The sequence below is a fragment of the Diplotaxodon limnothrissa genome, linkage group LG17, assembly GCF_057381915.1.
Source record: "Diplotaxodon limnothrissa isolate DT_005_m linkage group LG17, D_limnothrissa_male_GT1.1, whole genome shotgun sequence".
NCBI lineage: Eukaryota > Metazoa > Chordata > Actinopteri > Cichliformes > Cichlidae > Diplotaxodon > Diplotaxodon limnothrissa.
Genome location: NC_140612.1, coordinates 9111021 through 9135457, shown reverse-complemented (window position 1 = coordinate 9135457; position 24437 = coordinate 9111021). Strand labels below are relative to the sequence as shown.

At 40.1% G+C, this 24437-nt stretch overlaps 1 protein-coding gene across 1 annotated transcript in view; it reads right to left on the bottom strand.

The window, feature by feature from the left end:
• lrrc7 (leucine rich repeat containing 7) overlaps positions 1 to 23694 on the bottom strand; it is a 71241-nt gene extending 47547 nt beyond the window's left edge. The window contains exons 1-4 of the mRNA XM_085376619.1: positions 23609 to 23694; positions 6683 to 6929; positions 809 to 926; positions 577 to 655 (exon numbers count right to left, since the gene is read on the bottom strand). Of these exons, the coding sequence (XP_085232745.1) occupies positions 577 to 655; positions 809 to 926; positions 6683 to 6929; positions 23609 to 23694 (530 nt within the window). The remainder of the gene's footprint in view (positions 1 to 576; positions 656 to 808; positions 927 to 6682; positions 6930 to 23608) is intronic.
• Between the last annotated feature and the right edge of the window lie 743 nt (positions 23695 to 24437).

Here is a 24437-nt window from a genome sequence, read left to right as displayed (position 1 = left end):
ACTCTAGTTTTGCTTCGTGGCATTAACACACCAATAAGAAAACAGCAATTACAAGTGTAACACCTGATGCTCAAAGTATAATGATAAACAACACCAGCGCTCTACTGAAATACTTACATCTTCTTCTGCAGGCCAATACTGATTCTACGGGATATGAATACAAGAGCATGGCTGTACAGGGTTTATGGATGCAGCCAATTATTATAAAATATTCAGCCTCTCTGGTGCTACATAAATATGAATATGTAAAAGCAGGGTGACCTGTAAAAGTGTGAAACGCTGCAATCAAACAAACTTGAACCACGCTTTCCTTTCTTCAACTGAAATTTGCTTCCTAAATATAACCAAGCCAAAGTGAACGTCTTAGAGATGTTTGTTCTTATGATGATGCAGTCAGCGTTTTCACCGTGGTTGTTATCCAGAGGCTGCGTGCTTGGAGTAATTAGATGCACAATGTTCAATTTTTCAACCTAGCTTGTAAACATTAAGGTTGACAGCCATCAAACCAGAGACTGAAGTAATGTGTAACAGGTTCAGCTGTGCAGTAATGTGCAGAGTGTACAGTTTGTGTCTTACTTGGTGATGGGGTTGACACTGGCTTCCACCACAGACAAGCCTTTACAGCATTTTATATTGTCTGGAAACTCCTGGATTCCTGTTTGACAGGAAGAGAGTCATACATGATGTTTAGTTTCACAAAAGTCTGGACCACCTGGTTTTGTTTCTTCTTCTTCGTTGTGAAGTTTCGGTATTGCAATTATGAGGTTTCGTCCTGTTATTTTAAACCAGGGTTGTTTAGGCTGGATACCGTTTTTACTGATGTCTAGCTCTTTCAGGTTCACCAGGCTGGCGATGGTGGTGGGCAGGTTGGACAGGTCGTTATCTGGCATGCTCAGCTTCTTCAAGGCCTGGCAGTTGAAGAGTTGCTGTGGGAACACAAAGAGGGACGATAAAGGAATTATGATCTTGGCAGGGTGTAGAACGTCACCTGGAGGCATGAGGCACTTAATGTTTTTCAAAAAGCTAGGCCACTTTAGCAGCACTTGTCTATTAATAATGCAAATGTAATGTCTTCCCACAGGACAAAACACATTATAGATTGAAAGGAAAAGACATCTAGACAAATGTGCTCCTAAACAGAAAAATTATGCTAATAAGAAAATATATACAAAAATGAAAGAATTTGGGGGTATGTAAATGCGATAAATGCTCTAGGAATTCAGAAATACCCATGTAAAAAATATAACAAAGCAAATGGTCAAAACTAAAAGGTGATTCTTGTATACCAGATTCTAAATGAGCAGCAACACAATGGTTAAGAAAAAACGTAACTAGATAGTAAAACAGCTTCACTCAATCTTCACTCCCTGCATTTTAACAAAACTTTCAATCACTCTTGCTGCCTGCTAGAATCAATAACGGCTGCATTTAACATCCAGAGATAAGGCCAGAGTTTTAGGCCAAATAGTGAAGTATATGGGCTCAGCAAGCGTATAACTCTCAATGACCAAGCTAAGCTAACCTTGACAGTTTTTCTACAGACTCACTATGGTATGAAGCCAAAAGGTGTTTCTCTTCATAAATGTATCTGATTATTATATAGCAACAATAAGGCAGCTGATAATAAGCCAGTAGAGCAATAATATTTCAAGTTTTAGCTAATATCAATTTAAAAAATAAACATTGTGCTAGCTACAGTAGCTGGGTTATAATCCTCTTGCTTGCCAATATGGCTATTTTTATATGAATGTCATCAAAGTGGGAATATTTTCATTGCTTAAATATAACAATAGTAAAGCAACTGCAATATTAGCGGTTTTGGTTGCTAATTAAAAGCTATTATATCCTCCCGAGACCTAAGGAAACAAATATCTTTCAATGTCCTGCCTATTTGGAGCTAAAAGAGGCCACCTGAACACATGAGATATCATTGGAAAGGCCACAATGTCCTCTTCTGAGCGCAACATCACTTATTAGGGTAACTCAAATACATCAAAAGATATAGACCAAAAACAAATGTCTATTAAAGAAGACATAAAAGAATGGGCTGGTTTTCAGGAAGATATGCTAACAGCTATTGTCAAGATAAAATGACAAATTTGCATACCCTGAATTAATGTAGTCTCATATACAATACAGTCTCTCTAAACTTCTTCCCAAACTTATAGAAGAATTGAACATTGAATGTTCTTAGTGTAGTACTTGCACTTTTAGTTTTATGCAACATGACCCTCATGAATATACAGTAATTAGCCACACCAAAAAAACCCAATAGCATACAAAGTGGATTAAACTAATAATCTTATTATTTTGCAATGGCTTTTTGGAAACGTGGGTCCCTGGTCCCAAAAGGTTGATTCTGTTCATCTGGACAAAGCGTTTTCAATGCAAGAAATGTTTCGTCACTCATCCATGTGACTTTTTCACTCTAAGCTGATTGCAGGTTTCCCCAGTCTTATAAACAGTACATTGCACAATAACTGTGAGGTCAGATCATTAATATGTAATGTAACATAATGTAATGTAATGTGTATGTGTTAGTCCCCATAGGGAAATAGTTCCTCTGCATTTAACCCATTCACCCAGTGAAGCAGTGGGCAGCCACCAATGCAGCGCCCGGGGAGCAGTGTGTAGGGACGGTACCTTGCTCAGGGGTACCTCAGGGTAGCAGTTCAGTGGAGTTGAACCCCCGACCTTCCGATCATGGGGCCACCACTCTACCTACTGAGTAGGGTTGCCAACTCCCTGAAAAATAAATAAGGGACACCTCGTGGCCAGGGCTGGGCAACCCAGTTGTCTTCACCCTTCCCAGTGTGGTAGCTCTTTTTTTGTGTGTGAAATTATTTTTTAACCATTTGACTTGAACTTGATTTAAGCAGATGCATATTCTTTGTGATATGACCATATGTGAAACAAATGATCATTTAGCCATTTATTTTTAGCTCAAAATGACAACATTAACACAGTAAAACAGGTCTCCTTCTTAAACAGAAGCCTGTCATGCTTAACTTTTGAGAATATAAGTAAATCTTTCTTTAAAAGAACTCTGTCCTGCTTAACTTAAAATTATATAAATTAATAGAAAGCAATAGAACAAAAATATTCTTGTAACAGTGCACATATAGTGCATTTAGTACAATTGGCTTCAGCTGAGGTATTATTTCAGCTTTTCTAATGCTAATCAGCTGCTCCTGTTTGTAAACCCGCTTGTTCCCATGATTACGCATCATAACTCATCATCATTATTCATCTATGTATTACTTTTATGTATTAGTGATCTATTTGTTGTAATCATTTATCCTTGCAGTTGTTTATTACACAAAATAAATTATATTATTACACTTCTGGCCACATAGCGCTGATATTCACTGCACATGCCCATATTAACCTTAACCAGAGGGTTTTAAAAAAACAAACCAGTGTTTACATACCATATCTGCTTCTGCCATGCCTGGTGGACAAGAAATTGGTTAAGGGTTCCCCGAGCTTTCACGCCCCTCGTGTTCCCTCGTGCCCACCATTAGAAGCATGCCTATGGAAAAAGTGCGCCAGCACACAGTGCAGTGCGCTTTATAGTGCACTTTTCCAGCCAGGTGTTTTCCTTTTCCCATTCCTCCCTGTACTTTTGCAGCCTTTTTTTCTTTCTCTGAGCGAACAAACATTGCTGCTCTAATGCTGGGCTTACACTGTGCGATTTTTGGCCCATTTTGAGCCGATTTTTGAGTCGTGCGACCGATTTGGTGATCGGCCCGATTTTGGCCTTCATCGTGCATCGTGTAGTATACGTGGGGTAACGAGAAGCGATTAACACCTCACGACCAGCTCCCGATCATCAATCGCTCGTGAGGGTGTCACCACAGGCGCTCACATTGCTCACGCGCAAACACATAAACGTCGGTGAAAAAGATGGAGCAGCACGGCTGTGCAGCGTGTGATCTGGACACAAGCGATGGAGGCACAACTTGTAGAACTTTGGAAAGCTCATCCGAGCCTTTTCGATGTGGCATCACAAAATTATCACGACCACAACAACCGTGAAAATAGTTGGATTTACACTGTTGCTCAATCACAGCTGCCTTATTAATGTTTTTCATTAGCAATTTAGCAAAGTTGATGGTGGCGGTGTGCGTGTCTGTGTGAGTGAAAGACAGACAGAGAGAGAGAGCGACAGATTTTCTGTTATAACCTTCATTTTATGGAGGCACAGTGTGCTGTCCGAGACTTGCACCGCAGTGTCGGCGTTTGTTTCCCTGTTGGCCGGTATTTTCTTCGTAAGCGACCTTTCCTCGACCAATGAGATGAGCGATAATCTGACTTGTCATACTCGAATTGTCATAAGTGTGCTGTCAGCGCATTGGTCACAAAGCAGGAGAGGGGCTGGGAATTATGTTTTCAAACAAAGTGTTAATTCCATTAAAAGTTATAGACTACTTTTGATTCTCACTGTATTACGGGACAAAGTGCGTCCCTTATTAGCTCAATACGGGACGTGTACTTTTGTTTCTAAATACGGGACGATTCCGTTTTTTAAGGGACGGTTGGCAACCCTACTACTGAGCTATCCCTGCCCTTGCAGGGATGCAAATTCTCATGACCATTGATGGACAACCACTGATCAAAGACTATTGATCATTGATCAGTACTCATGGCCATTGATCAGTGAGATCAATGGCCATGAGTACCATTCACAGAGAGTTGAGGAATGGCTGCAATCACAGCATGTAAGATGGCAAAAATGTACCCTCAGGCCCCCTCCTCGATTCAGAGATAGTCTTTCCCTTTTCACGTAAATGGCCTCCTTGACGCCCCGTTCAAACCAGTGTTCCTCCCTGTCCAGGATGTGTGCATCCTCATCATTGAAAGAGTGTCCACTGGCCTGTAGTTGTAAATAGACTGCAGAGTCCTGACCTGACGAGTTTGGTCTTCTGTGTTGTGCCATCCGCTTTGCCAGAGGTTGTTTGGTTTCCCTGATGTATAAATCCTGGCAGTCCTCCTGGCACTTAACAGCGTACACTATGTTACTCTGTTTGTGTCAGGGGACCCAATCCTTGGGGTGGACCAATTTTTGGTTCAGCGTTTTTTGGGGTGTAAAAGCCACAGAGACACGGTGTTTAGAAAAAATGCGTCTCAACTGCTCCGATACTCCTGACACGTATGGGTCACTAAGGGTTTTCGCTTAGGCAGCAGTTGTCCTTCTCTTCTGGATCAGCTGGAACTTTCTATAGGTGCCTTCCCAGCTTTGACAAAAGTCCAGCTGGGATAACCACATTTACTCAGGACCTTCTTGATGTGATGTGTTCTATGCTACTTTAAAAAGTACTAGCTAGCTGTAGTATATTGTTGCAAAACCCTCAAAACATTTGAAGAGGCAGCAGCCTCTTTCCTGCAGATCAATGTGCAAGTTTTTGGGCTGTGGGAGGTACCTAGAAAGAAACTACGGCAGCACGGGCTCCACACAGAAATAACCCTGACCACATCTAAAACCACTTCTTGCTACGTAGTGAAAGTGCTAACAACTGCACTGTTCCCAGATCCAAACTTGATTAAAGATCTGGGCTTATTCAGGATCCAAAGACTCTGCTGCCATCACTTGTAGACCAACGTCAAGTGACACATCTATGGTTTCCTTGTCCATGCCCAGACATACCAAAGCTACTTTGGAGGCATGTTGGGGGAAGAACTGACCCAATCTTAAGCAGGTGATTTTAATTCTGAAGATCATATATATTTTTGTTATTTTATTGACCAGGCAATATGTCACCTTCATTAATTCTAGGACATTCTCTTCAGTAAAAAGTACAGCACATAAGCCACAGCATATATATTCTAAAATGGACAGATCTGCTCTGAGTGGAGAGGTCACAGCAGGCCACTGTAACAGAGCCTTCTAAACACTCACACACATGTAGAAGCTGCCCAACTCACTCACATTGGAGCCAGAGACTTAATATGCATTGCTGGCACAGACATACATTGTCAAGACTGAGCAGAATGTTTTTGTGCAAGTTAAATGCGAGGTCGCACATCTCATCTCATACATCCTTATTAGACTGTCTCCATTCATGCTGGCTATATTTAGAAATCTAATTCAACATCTTTGTCATTTAAACCAGGCCAGGATATCCATAAAATGTGACGGCCCTTTAATAAGCAGCACCTGTAATTCTCCTTGAAATTTTAGAAGGGCGTTCTGCATCAGCAGTCCCCACGTGGGCTGCTTCTGTGCAGCTCCCAGTGTGAACTCATGGATATTAATGTATCAATATTGCCCAGTAAGGGTATCGCCACAAAATAGTGAGAGGGCATTTTAAGTTAGCATCAGTGTTTCACATCCGAAATCCAAATTCGAAAAAATCATAAACAAAGCAACATGACTAATGGTCAGCATTGCATACACAACTGTACAAAAAAGGTGCAGAACTAGCTCAATAAACCTGAGTGGGTGAAGTGAAAAGGCAGTTTGTGATCCCTAATTGTTACTCAGGGTACCAGTGGATGAACAGCTATTAATTGTGAATTTGATCAACTGTCAGAAAAAGCAGATTTTAGTTTAGTAGTAGAAGCTTAATAGTAGAAGAAGAAATTTTAAAAAAGGCATAAGGATTAGTAAACCCCCCAAAAGAGGTCAATAAAAGGAAGAAGAGTTATATCAGGAAAAAATTAACATATGACTCAGGGGTACCTTGGGTAATTCCTCAATCTGGTTGGCATCTAGGTAGAGCTCCTCCAGAGTTCTCTCAAAGCTGAAGATTTCCTTGGGGACCTGCTGCAGGCTGCAGTGGGAGTAGTCCAACACTGAGATCACTTCCTCTTCACCACGGAAACAACGGCACGGCACCAGCCGGCCAATCAGCTTCCGTTTAGTGGTCATTTCCAGACACTGCACTGAAATGGTGAGAAAAGGAGAGAACAGACATGATGTTAGAGGCCTTTAAGGTTCAGCAGCTCGTGATTTTAACAGGTTTGTTGTACCTGTTTCTTATTAATTATATTATTTTTAATTTGTAGATATTCTATATGTAATTTAAACTGTTTTCTCTTTGTTTTAGATTTGTAGAACTTTGGCCAACACTGTTGGATGTAAAGTGCGTTATAAATAAAGATGCTATGCTATGCTACCTGATGGAGTTCTTCTGTGTAGAACCTTGTCAGTCTGATAGCATCATTAACAGTATATGGGCAGATTAGCGTACTAAAAGACAGGCTCTGATATAAGAAACTAGTTATACAAAGTGTTTCGATAGTGAAAAAATCGTGAGTGGGGTTTTCTATAAAACGTGGGAAACAAATTCTAAAAACTACGTGATAAAAAATGTGAGTTGCATTCATTCACAGTGACAGATTTTGCATCTTTTGATGAGTAATGAAATAAATAAATGCACAAAGAAACATTTTCACAATCCACCTACTGCAAAATTATTCATACTGTGCAGAAGGAAAAAATGTGCCTATTTGAATCTCAAAGTGCAAAAAACAATGTGTTAAACACAGTGGGATCAGATATAGGAGCTTTTCATTGTACAAATATCACCTACATGCCTTGCATAGACAGGAGGACTGTTCATCTTATGCATAGTGAGCCCTCCACAGCCTTGCAGAGGATGAGAAACCAGTGGTGACCAAATGGTTTGCTGAGTCACGTTAGTGTGTCTTGGGATTTTGTAGCAATCATGCATTATTACTGCAATATAATTTTTAATGAATTACTGACTTGTTCTATCTGTAGGCACTCTGTAGGTCCTCATAAATACAGAAGCAAGCTGTCAAAAGTAATCAAGCCTGCTCAGACTTGATCCCACCAAATGGTGGTAATTTATACAGTGTGACACATCAAAGCCCCAATTCATGACAAGAAGAATGACAAAATATGTGACAAAAAAATTTGATCACTTCCTACAACTAACAACACTTTGATCCCCACCAATAACCACCTGAGGAAAAGCGAGAACAGTATCAGCAGAAACTACTAAGCTTCAATAGCTTCAGTCAAGTCTGGGGTGACAAGAGTTCCTCTGTCCAAATTCATCATCAAGCTTAGTTAGCTAACAGTAACAAGCATGAAAAGAAACTAGCATTCCTTTGAGGCTGAAACCAAAAACGTTTGATGGACTGTGTGAAAGTCTCATAAATGGTGAGGCAAGTCCATATTGGTGTTTTTTGCTACAGAAAAAATAATGCAAGTGTACCAGATGATAACAGATGCTGCAAATACACATAGCACCCTCATCTGACCATGGAAAGAAGGGAAGCTATCAACTGATAAAGAGAGAGGGGTGAGCAACCTTTACTTTCAACAGAGTAATTTCTGAAATGTTTGCCCTTCTCAACCTTCAAATCAATGCAAAGCCAGTGAAGGGCATTAGACACTAGAGGTGGGAATCACCATACATCCCACGATACGATATTATCACAATACTTAACGCACGATACGATATTATTGCAATTTTTTAAAATATTTTGCGATATTCAGATTCTGTACATAAAGGTAAACTTTATCAATATTCATTTTATCTAATAACAAAGTCTCGCACTCAGTCTTTCTCTCATTTCAGTCAGTTTTATTGTTGACAAACTGAACGGTTTGTATTACAGTCTAGTCCAACTTAACTGAATGCAACCATCTGGTACAATTATAGCTATTCTGAACTATGCAATTTATGAAAACTATGCAGCCCATTCAGCAACTGAAGAATTTGAAAGTAAATTAAAACAAAATATAATTTTACATTACATAAAAAAGTTTTAAACTTAATTAAAATAAAACATGTCTTAAATTAAAATAAGTAAACTGTCATGTTTATTGCTGCCAAAAAAAAAGTTAAACACATTTGGACAGTGAAGGAATGTCAGGATTCTTGCTCAGAAAAAGGAGCTGATCAACATGCTCTGAAGTCAGAGCACAAAAACTTTTTTTGCAACAAAATATCGATTTCTGCTGTCCCTGTATTGATACATTATTAGCAAACAAAATATCACGATACTACACAGTATCGATTTTTCCCCCCACCTCTATTAGACACTAGCTTAGGCTTCAAATGCTGTAGTTCAATTTAATTCAGTTTAATTTATACAGTGACAAATCACAACAACAGCGCTTCATAATGTAAGGTAGACCCTACAGTAATAAATACAGAGAAAACTCCAACAATCATATGACACCCTAAGAGCAAGCACTTTGGTGACAGTGGGACGGAAAAACTCCCTTTTAACAGGAAGAAGCCTCCAGCAGAACCAGGCTCAGGGAGGGGCGGGGCCATCTGCAGTGACCGATTGGGGTGAGAGAAGGAAGACAGGATAAAGTCATGCTGTGGAAGAGAGCCAGAGAATAATAACTATGATTCAGTGCAGAGAGGTCTATTAACACATAGTGAGTTAGAAAGGTGACTAAAGAGGAAATACTCAATGCATCATGGGATTCCCCAAGCAGTCTACACCTACTGCAGCATAACTAAGAGAGTTATGCTGCATTAGTTATGCTGGGCTTAAGGGCCTAATCCTAAAGGTAGAGATAGGGTCTTCCAGACACAGGATGTGTGTGGTATGGTTCATGGTTTTTCTATAAAAATACTGGACACAAAACATTATTTTTACTTGTGAAAACATAAACAATATCAGATTTTGTTATCTATTCATAATTTGGTTAGTGGTTTACAACATTAATAATAAGATAAGATAATCTTGATGTCCAAAATTAGTGAGCTGATCCTTTTAAATCTAAACCATAGTTCAAAATCAGCATACAAAGTATTTTAATCTGCACGTACCAAATCGTTCTGTTGGCTCGAGCCTCTCTGTGTGGTGTCAAGTTTGAACGTTCTCCTCATCCTGACTCTTAATTGAGTTTGTGTAAATGTGAGTGTGGCTGACTGACAACCCTGTGAGAGACAAAAACAAAGTAGTCTACCAAAAAATATAAACGCGGTGATCTAAAATTGCTGAATGATTATTTGAGCTGTTTTCTTACACTGAATTTGAATGAACTACTGCTGTACTCAGATTTGAGTCCATGGTCAAGTACAGGAATCAGTGCCCACATCCTTTTGAAATAGACCGACTCTGAGCCAGATCAGACATGGACACTGCTAAAGGTTTGCTCTTACAGTAAAATTAAACTAATGTGGGTATTGACACTAAGTGTCCCCGTCCAACCAAACCAAAACTGCAGGTGAAGTCGTATTATAAGTGACTTTAGAGAACGATATCATTTACACTAGCACCACATTTTTGTGAAGTGAGACATATTAACTTCACGTAAACTTTGACATTTTTGCATAGATTAAGGAATGTGGATTTTCCTGCTGTGGATAGGAGAAAAAAACTGCACCAATGTAAAAGGCCATGTGTACGGTGGCCCTGTGAGTTCAAATGCACTGAAACTGCAGCAAATAGAAAAAGGCTGCAAAAACAACAGAAGAACAGAAAAAATAATGCAGTAAAAGTTCACAAAGAAGAACGAGAGAAGTGTTTTGGGGAGACAAAACAGAAAACGGCTAAAAGCAAACAAATGTTTACAATATTATATGAATTATGTGATTAAATGGTAAATTGCCTGTATTTATATAGCGCTTTTCTAGTCCCTAAGGACCCCAAAGCGCTTTACATATCCAGTCATCCACCCATTCACGCACACATTCACACACTGGTGATGGTAAGCTACATTGTAGCCACAGCCACCCTGGGGCGCACTGACAGAGGCGAGGCTGCCGGACACTGGCGCCACCGGGCCCTCTGACCACCACCAGTAGGCAACGGGTGAAGTGTCTTGCCCAAGGACACAACAACCGAGACTGTCCAAGCCGGGGTTCGAACCGGCAACCTTCCGATTACAAGGCAAACGCCCAACTCTTGAGCCACGATCGCCCACATTACCTTGCATCTTTTTCTGAATCCTTTTCAAGTATGTCTCAGTAAATTCTTTTACATGTTTTGGTTTCTGTCACTTCCACAACTTTTCCATCTTACCTAAAAATCCATCAGCTGTGTTTTGTGAGTTTTGTTTTTTTTCCCCTTCCATTCTGTTTTTTTCAACTTTTATTCAGACCTTTATGTTTTGTTTTTGTTTTGTGTTTTAATTCAACCGTGTTGAACAGCCACTGTACATATTGGATACGTGAAGATTGTTCCAAGGCAGAGAAAAATGTGAAATTATACTTTAGGTCACAGGTGTTGAAGGACCCACATTAGTTTAAAAGCTTCACATGACTGTCAGGCAGATGTAAAACTCACATGGCAGATGGGTATCACAGTGATCCCCCGCCAACCAGCAGTTACCCAGTTCACAGCAGGCTGAGGCTCGGCTCGCTTTGTCTCACACACACACACACACACACACACACACACACACACACACACACACATGGTCTTTTCAAACAACAAGCCAGAGCCATATAATTAGACCGAATCCTTTGTAATTCTGCGACAACATCGCTCCATTACACAACTCCATTTAAAAAGCTTGTGGCTGAATGGCATAAGTAGGCTAACCATGGTCATTAAAGTCCTTGAGTGAGGACTCATCATTCAGCTTTATCATTGCAAACCCACTTGCTCGCTGCGCTCAATCTATTGACAAATAAAGACATTTTAACGCCAGCCCTTTCAAACGGAACAAAGAGCGAGTTTTCAGTGATTGGACTTCAATTTCCTGCTTGATCTTCAACTGCCATCGAGCACAACAGCAACTGGATGCGATGAGAAGCTGCAGAGCGGCATGAAAAGAAAGAGATGAGGAAACTAAAGAGAGAACGTGAAAATAAGAAGGTGTAGAGAGCAGTGAGAGGAACACCAGGAGGCTCAGAGATAAGACCTGCAGCTTTATCTGGCTATAAACACACACATGTCCAGCACAGTGAGACCAGATGAATTCAGACGATAGAGAGAGTAATCTTGAACATTGCGAGTACACTGTGTTATCTGCTCTAGCTTTTTGCAAGCCACTGAAATCAGATAAAAAGGTCGCAGATCCTGCAGGACTGTTTATCTAAAAGGACTGGACCATTAAAATCAATGCATCCTTATCCACAGTCATGCTCAGTGCAGGTGTAATGAGGCCAGCTGACATTTACTGTTTGCCTATTCTATGTGTAAACCCGGCAGTCAGTGCTTCTCACGATGCTGTTTGGCGGCGGCTTGTCTGTGTATTATTTTTTACCGCAGATACTCGGCCACTTCAGTAGTTACACCTGCCTTAATTATTTGTGAAATAGATTCAATAAAATGCTTGAAACATTCCTCAAAGATCTTTGTCCATGTTGATATGATAGCATGTCATATTTGCTGCAGATTTATCAGCTGCACATGCACAGTGTGAATATGCTGTTACACCACATCCAAAACGTGCTCTACTGGATTAAAATCAGGGCCATCGGAGGCCATTTGAGCCTAAACTGGGCTTTGTGACATGGCATGTTAGCTTGCCGGAAGAATCCATTAGAAGTTGGCTACACTGTGGTTGTAAAGAGATGGACATGGTCAGCAACAATACTCAGGTAGGTTGTGGTGTTTAAACAAGGCTCAGTTGGCACTAATGGGCCCAAAGTACAACGAAAAAATATCTTCCACACTATTACACCACTATCATCCTGAAATATCGATACAAGGCCAGATGGATCCATGCTTTCCTGCTTTGCAGTTTCTGAAATGTACCGAGAACTTTCCCACATTCAATGTCACTAAAATTACTTTTCTTCCCACATTCAACATTTCTGAATGCAAGCAGTTGCTGCCATGTGACTGGCTAATTTGTGTTAATTAGGTGTACCTAATAAAGTGGCTGGAGAGTGTAGTTTTAAAGCAAATAGCGTGGATGCTATTAAGAAAGTGTAAGAAGTTTTAACCTAATGTTTTCTTATATATTTTTTAAATATATAACTAACTACGTCACTTTGGAGACTTTGAAGAAATTGATGTGTTAATTACACTACTGTGACATAAACTGTATAATCAATATAATCATGATGTACACTGCATATTATGGAATATTAATGCTATATCTCTTCTAGATATGAGAACTGTAAAACATGCTAACATCAGATGTCTACCTTTTATTGAAAGTATTACAGTGCAGTACTGCGCGGCACTATTCAGTTCAATTCAATTCAGTTTTACTTATAGTGCTAAATCACAACAACTGCTTTAAGGTGCTTTATATTGTAAGGTAAAGATCCTATAACAATACAAAGAAAACAAGAAAACCCAAGCAATAATATGATCCCCTTTGAGCATGCACTTTGGCGACAGTGGGGAGGAAAACCTTCCTTTAAACAGGAAAAACACCTCTGCAGGAAGCAGGCTCAGGGAGCTGCAGCAACCTGTCAGACTGGTTGGGGTAAGGGGAGGAAAACAAGTCAAAGACATGCTGAAAAGAGCCAGAGATGAATAATAACTACTGATTAAATGCAGAGTGGTGTATAAACATATAGCGAGTGAAAAAGAAACACTGATGGGAAGCCCCAAGCAGCCCAGACCTATTGCAGTGTAACTAAGGGAGGATTCAGGGTCACCTGATCCAACCCTAACTACCAAATAAACTACCAAAAAGACTCTCTATCAAATATATTAAAGAAAACACATACAGATGTATTGCTTTGCTTTTTTTCATAGCTACACAACTACACTGATGTGATCCATATTTCCTAATTTCTAAGAAAGGGCCTGACTTGGAAACAATGTGCCCTCTGGTCATCTGCTTTATAATTAAGTTCCCCAATCAAACCACAACCATTTTGGCTGGGACTTAACATTGCTGTCCCAACAGCATTTTCTCAGAAACATTTAATGTTAACAGTATCCGGGCCTGGAGCAAACTACACCACAGGTCAATACATCCTGCTGCTCTTTACAATCTTTATTAGATTCTCTGCAATATAAAGATGCCTAAACAAAGAGGTAACACTACATGTGTCCACGCTCAGCTTGCTAGAACATCAGCTTGCTAGTGTGGCTGTCTGAGCACAGGCGGCAGAAGTCAGCTGACACACTCCATCGTGGTTACACAGCACTAAGGATCTTCTCAGTGGCTGAGTAAGAAGGCAGGCGGACTGCTTGTTGGGCTTAAAAATACATAATTAGCAAACATGCAAAATCAGTTTCAGTGTCTACAGCATCCTCGAATCATTAATCCAGATGGCCCAGTATTATGTTCCAAAGAAACCAGTAACACTAACCACAGGTGACGTGACCCACAAATCAGAGTTTGTTAAAACTCATTTTCCATCTATAACGTGCCTTTTTTGACTCTGGAGGTTTTTGGCTTTAGTTATCATTATTCATTGTGTGTGTGTGTGTGTGTGTGTGTGTGTGTGTGTGTGTGTGTGTGTGTGTGTGTGTGTGATCCATCACACATAAGCAAAAACATTTGTTTTCCTGACTGAGGTGACTTTGAGTAATTACAGAACTCACTAAAAGGAGCACAGAAAAAAAACTTTTGTCTTGAAAACATGTGCAAAATATGAGCTCGCCGTCTGCTAAGAAATCTGTTTCTATAAGCTACTGATAGTGCAGCTGCCTGCTCTGCCCTCACGGTTATGGATGTAACAGCTTAATTTACAAAGACAGAGTAGACTAAAAATAACAGCTTTTTGTCAACGGAGCGGAGAGGGAACGAGAGAGAGGAGCTGATGTCGCCCAGGCAAGTATTAACAACAGCAGGGTGACAAATAGCAAATATGGGTGTGGGTGTGTGTCTGTTGGAGGGGGGGGGGTTACGTGGGCAGCAGTGAGAGACTTTTGTGGGCAGTCACCTTCATGACACAGACACCTGCACAGACTGATTATCTGAAGTTCATGAGGAAAAGAAGAGGGCGCTGTGCTGCCACTGTTCACAACAGATATCACACCAAAAGACAAATAACAAGGATGAAGACTGCTCTGTGTGACCCATATATCAATATAACAGTGCAAAGGACTTGGCCACGTGGCCATTCATGGATGCAGTGAAATATTTTAGTCATCGTTAGGTTTTGTCTTTATTTCTAACACACTGATCACCTCTGCTAGAGTGAATGTAAAGGGGGTGCCGAAGTGTGTCCAGTCCTGCCCAGACATCCAGATAGCATGCAGCACAAAAAAGAAAAAAAAGAAATACAATTTGGATGGGAGTCAGAATGAGCCAGTACCAATAGGATGAAACAAGGAAGTGAGCGTGGTTGGCTGTGTTGGCTCTTGCTGCTGCTATGGAAACAGCATGACGGAGCAGACTGACTCTGCAGAGGCAATGCTTCATGTGCAAGTCCAAGTCCCCCCCACACACACACACACATTTAAATAGCTTTGGTAATCATCATAATAATTATGACATAAAACAGAAAACAAAGATGTAGTGAGAAGTTTTACAAGAACTGCTACTGTAACATACACCCGCCCACATGTGCACACGCACAGACTTAAGCACCTCCACACATGTACACTTTTACACACCAGCAGCGGGTGAAAAAGAAGAAGACTGTGATGAAGAAGTATTAACGCCACACTGCACGCTGTTAAAAATACTCGAGAGAGAGCCAAAAATCCAACTCAGGAGAAAGTAAAAATGCAGCAGTATTGGTAAAAATGTGCAGACTTCATTATGTGAAAAGGTCCTTACAGTTTATCAAGGGCTATAGTTAGTGCTGGATCAGATGACCTTGTATCCTCCCTTAGTTATGCTGCTATAAGCCTAGGCTGCTGAGGGCTTCCCATGATGCACTGAGTGTTTCTTTTCTTCATTCACCTCTTTATACTCTCTGTGTGTTTAATACTCTGCTCTGCATTTAATTATTAGTTGTTATTAATCTCTGGCTCTCTTCCACAGTGTGTCTTTTGTCCTGCCTCCCTCCCTTCACCGTCAATGCCCACACTGAAATGATCAGGTGTTTGTTAATAAAAAAAGACAATTGTTTTTCTGCTAAATATACTGTACTGACTGACCAGGATTTTCCATCAATATTTTTTTTTTTCATCCCTGACGGCACGAGCACGTTCCAAGATGACAGATGACAGAATTCACTGGCTCAGGGATCACCAGAGACCTGACCTTAGACCCACTGAGAATCTTCTGGATGTGCTGCAGAAGACTTTAGCAGTCTGACTGCCTCATCATGGTTACAAGATCTTGTTGAAAAAATATTTAAATACACTTTGTAAATATCTCGAAACAATTCCTCAGTGAGTGTGTAGTGCCTATAAAACTAAAGGCAGTCCCAGAAAATATTAGAGTGTGGGACTTTTTGTTTTTTGGCTGTGCAGTGTACATATACAGTAAGCACTGGGAACACACCAAGCAATGTAAGAAATATTTCTTCACATACCTTTTTCACAGAGTCACAAAAACTACTTTTGACCCCCCTTTATTGTCTACTAATAAGTCAAAACAAACCATCTTTAACGTTGGTCCCAACTACTGAATTGCAGGACACTTTGCTGAAATGTCACACAAAACTCAACTGCACTGTCTGAGCTGGTAAAAATATTTCCTTTTAAAATTATATAGCTCCATAAAATGTTCAAGCAAACTCTGCTTTAGCTCGGCAGTCCCCCAGAGTTAAGTTTTTACCACAGCTAGCGAGCGATCGGCAGTTCTCCTGAATTTCCCCTCGAGCGGTCGCTTTCCTCCTCCCTCTGCTCTTCATTCAAGCTTGTGTGTTTGTGAATATCTGTGCATGTCCTCCAGCAGCTCAAGAGGGTGAATTCCCCTAGGGGTGCCATGACAGCCATCGCTTCACGTGCAGCCTCACTGTCGCCACGGTAACCGCTGCCATAGAGACCGTCTCCCAGGAGCTGGGTGTATTTTTACTCATTCTCCTGCTCTCTCTGTCTCTCTCTTCTGTGTCATAAAACAGAACATGCTGCACTCGGTGGGCGAGCGCTCCACATTCTGCGACGCTTAATGTAGACTCAGATATGTCAGACACTTTTATAGCACCTGAATAAGAGCCCGAGAACAACTCCATGCCACCGCTTCGTGTTTCCTTTTCTGTTTCTCGCAAAAGGCGGGAGAGCTGCGCTCTGTGGATATCGCCCCAGGGTTTCTGCACTCGCTCACAACAGTCGCACGCTATCGCGGACGAGCACATGTGAAACACACACACACATACAAATCAGTGACACAAACAGTCATGCATGCTGACTCATTTACTTGTGTCAGTGACGGTGAGAGGACACGGAAGATCCTGTTTCACATCCCAGTGCTCCACATTGTCAAGCAAATCCCTGAGTGTGAGTGTGTGTGTGCATGTGGGAGGCAGTTAGTTATCTAGCGGCCAAGAACAGCTTGTTCTGCCACTTTCTGTGTTTTGTTGGGTTGTTGTTTTTTTTTTTTACATTTACTAAACATTAAATAAGCACTTTGGGCAGTTACCTGTACTACCACCACATGAAAATACTCACACACACACATGCAGATTTCAATTGTGCTTGAGTCTCTGATCATCAGAGAACATCATTTTAAGATGTTCTTTTTGAAAAGTCCTATAGAAATGTGCTGTCATCCCACATACGTACACTGGAATAGTGAAAAGTTATATAAGTCTGAGGCACAGGTTTATCATTGGAGGACTGATTTTGATAGTAGATATTAAGCTTTTTAGACAAATCCACAGTCTGGGATAACAAGGCATCTGGCTGCGAAAAAGGCTTGAAAGAGAGTCGTCATAAAAAAGTGAGTCTGAACGATGCGTCATCACTGAGTGGATTTTGCCTCCGCTTGCTTTTGTGGAACTTTGGTGCACAATCAAACCGTTCACCCTTCAGCGTGGCCGGACAACCAGCACTGAATGAGGCATTAACCAGTAGAAGGAGCAGGCTACCCGTATCAGCTGCTGCTTGACTGTCAGACTGTCCTGTGCTGCTCCACAACCTTTAACATTTCAACACACAAATAAACTTTGCAGTGATGACAAACGCCCCGATCTTCTGATATTTTCTTACATATTAAAATGTGGGGAAACTCACTCGTGATGTTGTCTGTTGCACAATGTCTTCTCATCATATCAGACCCCCCCAAACAATTTGTTTGGTTATTTACTGCATAAGTTCATGTAGGAAAAATATAATGAAAAAAATGTAAAGAGACTGATTGATAAGTACGGGATGAATATTATAAATAGCAAGCCAGCAAAGTCTGGAAGAATAATCTGATGGAAAAAAAAACCCAGAAAAAAACTGGGGTATTTTCTCTGTTGGCAATAATCACAAAACATAAGTATCACAGAAAATATATCAAATTAGAAACAATTTCTTGTCGTCTGCTACTTCAAAGGTTAAGATCTGGTTAAGCTTCGGTAGCTTGACTTAACCAGATATCCCACACAACGTTCAGGGCTGCTTTCAAAGTTAATGTTAAAGACCTTAAAAGGCATTAAAGACAGCGGATAGGCTGATCCATGATATGTATCTGAGCAATTAAAAAAAATGTGTTATCTTGTTTTGGAATAGAAAAACCGTACGACTGATATAGAAAAAATGAAGGACTTTATTGCTCTTTTTTGGCATCACAGGTCAAAGCTGTTTGTCTAAAGTTACAAAGTCATACCTGTTAGGAATAAAATGATTAAGTAAAGCTGTTTTTTGTGATTATTATATACTCATTGTCTTTGCGCTCATTAAGAGTTGGCACTCTGTGTAAATAGGGTCAAAAGGATCAATTCAGTGCTATGATTGAATTGAATTATTGAGGCTGACATGTTGAGCTGCAGAGGGATTTTGCAAACATGCTTACACATCATAACTAGTTAAAGTCAGGGTGAAATTTTTCTGGTCCAAGAGAGTCTGAACAGATTGTCCCGGACTTGGATAATAAGTAGAAAACAACAGGCTAAGAATTGCTAGCTGATTTTAATGCAGCAAGGTTAGGCTAGGGAGGTGTCTTTTTCCAGGAAAGGAGCAGATGCAGACGAGGTCAGACGGGAGGCAGAAGGACCGCCATGTCATTTCCCATGATAATTCTTGTTTTTGTTGTGGTATAAAACTATATTGCCAGCTTATTATGCCATCCTTTTTGTGAAGCAGACCGCTGGTTCACATTGAGGTCCAGCGCGCTGTAACTTGTAATTTCAACTGCTGAAACGAATTCAGTGTTTTAAATGGTAGTCATTATCCTGTACTTCCTTAAAGAAAGAAAATGCAAATCTTTAACATTTTATTTGATTTTAGATGATGCATAATAGCTCACATGAGAGGCGAGAAGCAGGTGAAGGAGATGAGACAGGAGCTCTTTTAAATTAGACCCTAAGTCTCGAGTATTGCCGTTCGTTTGTGTGTTTCTTCGTTTTTTTGACATTCTGAATGTGTGACATCCTGGTTTTTATGTTAATGGCAACATCGACATACAGGAGTGATGTAGGATTTTTAAGACAGATGCTGATATTCTGATATAATTCCCAATTTTAGTCTTTTTTCTTTAGATACAAAAACTCAAAAAGATTTCCCTAAAATGTGTTACATTTGTTTATTTATTTGTTTACGTTTGTCCTTCCAAACAGGTGCATTGCCAACAATGAAACTGAGAGTGCCCTCTTGTGGACGAATTATTCAACATCAACACACCGCCATCTCTTCTTTACAGTTTTAAGATTTATTTACTGGCTATTATAAATTTGAAAAAATATCAGTCTGCTAATACACTGATCAGTGGCTAAAAGGTCAGAATTACCTCTGGTTACCTCTGGAAGTTTTATAATGCTCATAAGAATTAAAGTCTCACTTAATTTAGTGAGACGTTAATTAATTAATTTAATTATGAATTCATCTTTCATAAGCGTAGACAAAACAGTGGTAATATTTATTGAAGATCACTAATAACAGGGTTTACTGAATAGTTAGTAGCTTTTTTTGGAGATCACATTTAATTTAATTGTCTATTTTAGTTAGGCGCAGTGTGAAGGTTTTGTAAATTTCTGAAGTTGTGTGGGTTAGTTTTATTCCCGCCTCATATTTCCCTACCTTTAGGTTGATTTAAGTGAAAAAACAGATACAAATAAAATATTTTACCTCACTTTTCCCCCAAACCATCCCCAGTTCTCACCGTTTCATTCCATCCCGTCGCTCCCATCCCTAAAAAGCCTTGCTGTCAGGGAAACATTTATCTGTGCTCTAACAAATGGTTTGCATTTTTCTGAAGAGGACAAAGCCTCGAGGAATCACAACACGGTCTTGATGAATCACAGTCTGGGCGTTTTCACACTCTCAGCCAGTCCAATCTGCCTGCCACTGTGGCTCCAGGTGGCACGTCTGTAAAACCCAACGACCCTTGCATCACTCACACTAAAAATAACAATCAGCTGACACAACAAAGCCGAGAACAGCTGACAATTCACCTGCACCCGAAATGTGACAATCAATTATGCTCAGATGCATGAATGAACAAATATACAAACGCGCCAAATGAGTCAAAGCGTTGTTACCGAAACCACAGAGTGACCTGAAAAAGATGTTTATGACTCTCACTGTGTACACAGAAAAACTTTAGGACGTGACTGCCTTCAGTGACAAGTACCCACAAATGACAGACTGAAAGTTAGACAGACAAACAGTGGGATTTATAAATAGTTTGCAATAAAGACAGATAAACAAGCAGCCAGACAGAAAAGGGCTGCGTGACAGGCAGTCAGGGAGAATCATGCTGTCAGATATGAACGTATCCGAGCTACTGCAGGGATTCTATCATGTACACTGTTTTCATATGGCGGCTAATAGATCTTTTTATTAATTAGCTGCTCAACAGGAATGCTTGGCAATTTTAAAAAGTCAGCCAAGAATAGCACATGACTCTGTTAGTTTGGGGCAATATATGCGACGCATCCTGGCCTGCAGCAAACCCTGGTGGCAACTATTGACATTTTATCGACAGCATCGGCGTCGAAGAGAAGTGTGCTCGTGTTTCCACAGCCTTTTCTCTCATAAATTTGCTTCTGCAAGATTCCAAATAAATAAATACATAAATAAAATAAAGGGAAGTCTTTTTTAAATCATGACTTCTCAAGAAGACTAAAGAAGTTTATTATCATTCCTTATGGTGTTACCCAGCCTGAAAGGAAATACTGTTCCTCACCAGCCTCTACAGTGCAATAAGCAATACAGTTTAAAAAGAATAAGTTTAAAAAAGAGCAGCAAAAAAAGGCATAAATAGCATAAAATTCTAATGACCCTTTTTCAAATGAAACCTTTAATTTATCAAGATCTGATGTGTCATTTAAGGTATCCTTCATTTTTGAGCTATATAAAAAAAGCGCTCAAATTGGTAGGCTTAAGCACATGAAATACCTCATAACGAGTTTCATTATCATCTGTGGCTCACAAGGTAGAGACGGTTGCCAAGTAATCAAAGGGTCAGTGGGTTGATACTAAGCTCCCCGGTCCATATGCCAAAGTGTGGCCGTGGGCAACTGAAAGTAGGGCTGAGCGATCAAACTATTAAAATCATTATTGTGAAACACATTTCTTCAATAGAAATATGGCTTCTGTGAACTTTATATTTCTATTAAGAGTTCATTGACAGAAAACATGAAAGGCCAAATGATAATGACAATAGCACTACTAACTATGATATTTTTATTGATATTGACTGATATAAAAAAATTACTTTTTTTTATCACCAAACCCTAGAAAGAGCTTAAAGGGGATGTGAGTGGTTTGTCAAAGGTAAATGTGGTTTGTTGTAAAACAGGCTTTGAGCACTAATTTACTGAAGGAAAATGATATTTAAGTACCAGTTTAGTTCTCATTAATATGGATAATATCTGGTCATAAAAGTCATGAACCCGTTTACTGGGCATTCTAGAAAAACTGAGAAAAACTATGAACACTACTTCAAAAGCTGTCAGTCTTTTATAGCTCAAAACTGACAGGAAACTACAGCAAGATTTAAACTGACGTTGGTGTACAGTAATAGACAATCTGAAGAATAACTTTATCCATAGTCCTGTCCACAATTCTCATCCACAACAGTTACCACCATGGCTGCAAGGCTTTGCAGAGGGAAGACCGGATGTTGCCAATGCTAGCTCAATAAAATGAAATACATTGGGAATACTATGAACAAGAGAGCTCATCTTATGCACCAAAATCCTGAAATAGTGTTAGCTGAGCAAGCTTACATTACATTTATTCAACTGAAAAACCATCCGACATTGGACACACTTGGTATCAAAAAGCTAACTCAGAGCACGCTAATGGATCAGTCAAATGATAAAAAGTAGGACATCTGTGCTGGCTGCCTGTTAATTGCCTTGACTTGCCTTGAAGCGACTGTTGTTGTGATTTGGCGCTATATAAATGAAATTGAATTGAATTGAATTGAACTTCTGTCATTCTGCACCAGATTGCAATGTGCTGTGACTGATTGATTGCAATCGCCTTCCGAACAACTTGTGATTGGAAGGCGATTGCACAGATCGCCTGAAAGGAGGCAACCTTTCTGCAAACAGTTGCAGTCTGACTTAACTGCAATCACTCTCACAGAAGGTGCTATTTTATTAATGAGTGCAGACAGATTGTTGCCAGCACTCTGCCATCAGTATGAATGAGTCTGTCAATGAGCACAATCCGAGGAAACTGGTTGCTAGCTGGTTGCTTTCTGGTAATTTTCCTATAGAAAAGGCTTCAGAGCCCAAAAGTAACAGATATGAGATTTTCACCGATTTACTTAATAGATGACAATCCACAACATTTCTCTGAGACAGGGAAATTCCATCATTTTTCACTATTCAACTGGCTGTTCTCAAACATTACCAGACCAACTTATTTGGTTTTTCATTTCAAGGCTTCGCTCGTCCAACTGTTCTTCAGTAGCCTATATGTGAAGCTCACAGAGGAAAGGCTTCACATGAGCCTCTCCTCTCCTTCTGTCATCTCTCACTGTCTCTCCCTCTTTTCCAGGCCACTCTTTTCTTTTTTTTTCCATCTCTTTTCTTCCAGAGTTGTGCTCAGTGGCCCAGTTCTTTCTGCCTGAGATGCCCCAGCGCATCTCCTCGCTCTATCTTCCTTTTTTCCCCCTTTCATTCTCTCGGTGTCTCAGCGCTTTTCCTCAATCTGTCTCCAGGTTTAACTTTTTCTCTTTCTCCTCCTCCATCGCTTCCTCTATCAAGAGACAAGCAGGGGAGCCATCTTAAAACCCAGGCACAGCACTTTTTGTTTCTTCTATACAGGAGCAGCTCGATCTAAAACCATTTTTGAATTCCAGAAGGCAATTTAATGGGAAGGCAAACTTATCATCCTGTGTTTGAGCAGTAAAAAACCTCCTCCTGTCTTCATTAGGAAAAGAGGAAAGCATCTGTGCTATTTTTCAAAATTAAAGTTTGTCTTTCCACATAAACCCAATGCAGAACTTCACCTCAGCACAAGCCAATTTCTGCTGAATATGATCACATTTTCCCAAAGATTTTGGATTTGTTTTGTATTTCACAATGACCTGTTTAGCATGTAAAAGCTACACTCCTAACACATTAAAAGCACTGAGGTTACTTTGACTGTGTACAGTCTTAAATAAAGACTTTGCAGCTCATTATGGCTGACCTACATATGTTCTGTTAACAGGACAAGTAAAAAAACCCGATTAAAACCTCTAAATAAAAGCACAAATATTTTTATTTTAAACTATAAACTTAGAAGACTACCCATTTAGTCTTTTTTTTACTGACCGGCCAGGAACAGAATCACCTGTTCTCGGCCCGGACCACTGAGCGATCGACTTTCCACACGTGTGATTGTAAGGCAGTCCATTTTAGCATGTGCAACTTGAGCAGAGTGGGAAATAGTCGTGCACACACTTCAATCCACACACACTGTTAGCATGGAACCTGTTCATTCTGAGTGAAGACACAAAGTTCACCAAGGTTAACCGTGGGGGCACCAACACGAAAACGTTTGTGACAATAATCCAGAGCTCAGAGCCAACCACAAGCCAGCAGCCTCAGTATGAGCAAAGGACCAAAGTGTCCCGTTATTTTAAGTTATAAACACAGTGGAAAATGATGCAAGTACCTGACAGTTGCTTTAATATACATCTGATGCCTTTACTCATGTTTAGTAAATTCATATATGTCAGGTAAGGGTGACTTAGTTATGGTTACCACTTTCCAGCAGCACTTTATTTTCAGCTGTTTCAGTGAGAGTAAATCCTGTGACTTAGTGCAGTTTGGGAGAAGAATTGTAAAGTTTAATCATTTCTTTCAGTGTCTTTAATTGAAGAAGTAATGATTTTTGTTTGTATGTGCTGTCAGTTATAGTTCTGGGAAAGAAAAATAGAATTGGCAGGTTAGACTTACAACCCCCCCCTCAGAAATCAGCCAATAAAGCTGAAATCTCTTGTAAGAGATGCTTCTTTTACCACTAATTAACTTCAACACACAAAGCCCTGATGACCCATTAGCCATTGGGTTTTGGGCGTCAGAGGGTTTAACAAGTCAAAGCTGGTCAGCACTAGATCACAAATGGAGCCTGCATCTCTCTTTGTTACTTCAGCG